Source organism: Rhineura floridana, chromosome 11, assembly GCF_030035675.1.
Source record: "Rhineura floridana isolate rRhiFlo1 chromosome 11, rRhiFlo1.hap2, whole genome shotgun sequence".
Taxonomy (NCBI): Eukaryota; Metazoa; Chordata; class Lepidosauria; order Squamata; family Rhineuridae; genus Rhineura; species Rhineura floridana.
In genome coordinates this window covers 34735138-34739501 of record NC_084490.1, presented here as the reverse complement: position 1 = coordinate 34739501, position 4364 = coordinate 34735138, and the positions used below count along the sequence as shown (strand labels likewise).

At 36.8% G+C, this 4364-nt stretch overlaps 1 protein-coding gene across 1 annotated transcript; it reads right to left on the bottom strand.

Moving 5' to 3' along the window:
- On the bottom strand, nt 1–2106 carry LOC133367899 (olfactory receptor 13G1-like). Its single transcript, XM_061591985.1, has 2 exons — nt 2008–2106; nt 1–966 (listed from the first exon to the last, which is right to left on the bottom strand). The coding sequence occupies exons 1-2, from the start codon at nt 2104–2106 to the stop codon at nt 1–3; spliced, it is 1065 nt and encodes a 354-aa protein (XP_061447969.1).
- Between the last annotated feature and the right edge of the window lie 2258 nt (nt 2107–4364).

Sequence of the window (4364 nt, the reverse complement as noted above, 5' to 3'; positions counted from 1 at the left end):
TCAGACTTGGGGTCTCCGGAGCAGCCTGCCTCTTCCAGTCATTGTCTTTAGTGCTTCTTTAAAATCTTTGTTTCTCAGAGAATATATGAGTGGATTAAGAACTGGGGTTACTACTGAATAAAGGAGAGAAACAAACTTGTCTTTCTCTACAGAGTAGTCTGAGCTGGGCCTGATATATGCATAGATGACTGAGAAGAAGTAAATGCTGACTACAATGAGATGGGAAGAACATGTGGAGAAAGCTTTCTTCTTCCCTTCAGTGGAACGGATTCTGAAAATAGCTCTCAGGATAAAGCAGTAAGATGTTAGCGTCAACCCACAGCTACAAATGGCAAATATCACATCTGCCACAAAAGCCATCATCTCATTCAGGCTAGTGTCAGAGCATGAAAGCTTTAAAACTGGGGGTACATCACAAAAGAAATGGTTTATGTTAGAGTTGCAGAAGGAAAGTTTCAGCATAAGTCCAGTATGAACAGCAGAATCAACCATCCCAACAACCCACACTCCACTGGCTATGCCAACACACACTTCCTTCCTCATGATGACTGTGTACTGCAAAGGATGGCAGATAGCAGCATAACGGTCAAAAGCCATAAATGAGAGGAGAAAAAGCTCTGTTCCCAAACACCATATGAATAGAAACAGCTGTGTAATGCAGCCGTAAAAAGAGATTGTGTTTCTGTGGGTCCAAAGAGTCTGGAGCAATTTTGGAGTTGTAACTGAGATGGAAAATACATTCACTAAGGACAAGTTGATGAGTAGGAAGTACATAGGAGTATGGAGTTTCTTGCAAGTACATATGGTAAAGATGAGGAGGAAGTTACCAGCTAGAGCAGTAGCATAGATTAATGTGAATATCCCGAAGAGAAGTGTCTGTAATTCTGCAGAGTTTGTTAGACCGACCAATATAAACTCCATAGTAGCAGACTGATTCTTTATTTCAAAATCTCTGATGATGGTGACCTAAACAGATAGATTGTATTGAAAGTTGAATTCATTATCATAATTCATATATAGTTCATATCTCTCTTTTTCACTCATTTTCTTTCCTTCTCACCCTTTCTCTCTTTCTGTGCAAAATGGTGAAAATTGGCATCTGTTTGACTTCCCCAGTCATTTGCAAGGTTATGTGAAACCAGGCTGAAATGTCAGAAAATGTTGACCCTGAGATACAATTCCATGCACAGTTAGTTAGAAATGAGTCCCTTTGACATCAAACATTTCCAAGACAGTCAGGCCTATCCCCCACAAAAAAAAAGTCACATGGGATTCCCATTTCAGCAGGGACTCAGGACCTGTAAAAAAAGCACCATGATCAATCTTTTCTTACATTTACCATTCCTTGATGAGGATGAATACCACAAATAGTCTCAGTGAGTGATCTAATGCTCAACTTGGTTAACATCACTTGTAAGTAAATGTGAGCATTTGTTGAGACATATACTTTTCCCAGTTTGGAAAGTCTCTGAGTTCAGAGTGTTTCTCTATGAGCTGGTTAATTCACTATATCTGACTGAGAATGTAATGCAGTGTGTGTGATTTAAAACAAACTAACAAAAGAGGCTTTGTACAGGCAGCTATATCAATCTACTCAGGGAAAGCTGATCAGGTGAAAGATCCTCTGAATGTATATATGGCTATAAATCCTTAAAGGACTAATTCATTGCACACAAACATTTGCTATGGAGTAAGCTCCATTGAATGTGGTGGGACTTGTTTTGAAAAAGGTGCATAGGATTGCACTGTTTAAGGTAATATCTTACATCATTTATCTGTAAACAAGCTTATTTCACCATGCTTTCTGGTTAAATTAGGTGTTTTACAGTTTTATTAATGAAATGGATTTTAACAACATCCTCACATCAAATACAGAGGGGTTGAAAAAAATCATAGTTACATTAACATAATCTAATGGTAATTTAAACAAATGGAAAGAAACATAATGTAGTTATGTTACTACATCATCTAATTATAGTTCATATAGCCCAATTCTTTTTTAATTACTACTTCTACAACTTCTAACAACTTATTTGTAGCATTCTGATATTGACTGTTCTCTTTACACTTATTCTGCTGTTCCAAGAAAACTTTTTTTTGTAACATGTCCCTTCCAAAGCTTTCCATAAAGAGTTTCTACGTTGGTGCCCAGGGTTTCTTTGGGAGGATGGGCAGAAAATAAAGTTAAGTAATAATAATGGTAATATAGCAATAATATTAATGATTTTAATAGTAATAGTAATAATAATTTACTGTGCAATATCTTGCTTTTCCATTCTCTTAGAGATGGAATATATCTTACTATTTTAGTATCTGAGCAGGGACTAATGCATTATCATCTTTGTACTCTTAAGTGATAACAAGTCATTCAACCTCACTGTAAGATGGGAATGAAGAACATTTTCAGCCCAAGGGTTGCATTTTCCAGTGGACAATCTTCTGGGAACCACATTCCAGTCGTAGGTAGGGACCAGAGGCAAAAGACTGGATGGTGCATAATATATGACACTTACCTTTGTACATTAGGCAATATTCCACCCATACAAAGGTTTTTCCACCCCTCCATACTCACAATTCTCCATCCTTTATCAGGCAAGCAAGAGGCCTGGTCACAGATCAAGGACACATTCCAGTCATGGAAAAGAATTTGAGGGCCCTGCAATCAGGGCCAGTGAGGGGTATGGCCTAGAGATAGAGGGTTTGGCCTAAGAATTCTTGACAATTTAATTAAACAGTTGTAAACTGCTGCTTAGAGGTCTTTCAATTCACATGGCATATTAATTTTGTTAAATAAATCAATAATATGTATTAAAATTCTTTAAAATATAAACTTTAATACCTTGTTGAGCCAAATTAATATATTCAACATTTTTATCATTCATCAAATAAATAAAGTAGTGTAACATAAGTCTTTCTACACTCTTTGTCTTCCACATATTACAGTCATAGTATATTCTAGCTTGCTGAAAACAATTCAAAGAAAATAGACATTAATCATATGATTCCAGGGGCTAATAATGGTTAAATATGGACCCATATTTGCAATATCATATCCTTAATTGTATTACTTCTAATTTCCATATTCATTCATTTAATGCAAGGACAGGGAAACTGGCCTTCCAGGTCTTGTCCCATCAACTCCAGCTAGAATGGTCAATGGCAAGGGTGCAACAACATCTGATCTTGGGACCTTTATTTACTCTAAATCTGAATGGGCACTTTGATTCCACTGGATCAATGCAGTCAACAAGCTGCTGGATAATAATGGCTAATATTAAACACTACCAAGACACCATGGTGTGTTTTTTTTCTGTGTAGCTTTGAACATGATTCTATAAATTTTTAAATCCAAAATAAAGTGATTATTACTAGTGTGAAGAATTTAGATGGAATAGTGAACAGAATGGTTAACATTGGTGTTTTTTTAAAAAACACTCAAGGTCACAGTCCAGTCCCACACCACCACTGGCAGGACTGTACAGTGTGGTGGGGACACCATCACCTCTCCAGCGTGACCATTCTTGACATCTGTGATAGGAGGGGGGTAGTACTGCCAAGCCTTGATTCCAACAAATTAACTCAAGGAAGCTCATGGAAGGAATGTTTCCTATCCGCTCCAGCCCCAGGAGCACCGTGTGCCCCATTTCACATTGTTCCATATCTCACCTGACCATCTACAGAGGCTTTTTGAGGTACACAAGTGACTGTAGGATGAAGAGAAAGAAGCATATCTTAGGATCCTAGTCTGTTCATGACATGGTTTGGTGATGGTGAGGAGCAGCCAAGGCCTGTGGTTTTGTACTGATATTGAAAACTGAGATATACCACTTTCCATAACTACATTAGGAGTGGTCAGATAATATACAGGCCATATGAGGTGACAACCCAATGTCACACATATATGTCCCAGTGCTGAAGACCTCTACCAAATGTTACTGAATATAACATGAGTGCAATATAATAAATGTAAGGTATAAGGCAAAGGTCCACCATATTAATAAGAGCGGGAGGGGTGATTGAAAAATAAACAAACTACAACATGAATATGATGAAAAACAAACAATATCATTCTTCAACAAAAATGCATACGCTGGTATCCACATTTTTACAGAGATGTTGTAATCGATACATCTTACTTGCAATGATCCTAAAGACAAACAATAGATTTAAACTAAGAAAATGAAAAAAAATCTAAGAGAAAAAGAAAATAGGAACAATAAAAAGAAGAGAATAAAAACATAAGAAGTGAAGTGCCCTTCTTTGTAAGTTTCACATATTAGCTGAGAAGAAATGTACAAGTGAATATAGTGTCATATAAGTCTTAGGTGTTCATTTTGTATTGTTTTTATCCTCATCTCCAGTTG

Excerpts from the sequence above, each read along its gene's own strand:
- LOC133367899 (XM_061591985.1), bottom strand. The coding sequence starts at position 2,106 with ATGTTACAAAAAAAAGTTTTCTTGGAACAGCAGAATAAGTGTAAAGAG. Across the intron at positions 967-2,007 it reads TGTTAGAAGTTGTAGAAGTA|GTCACCATCATCAGAGATTT; the intron begins GTAATTAAAAAA and ends CTATCTGTTTAG.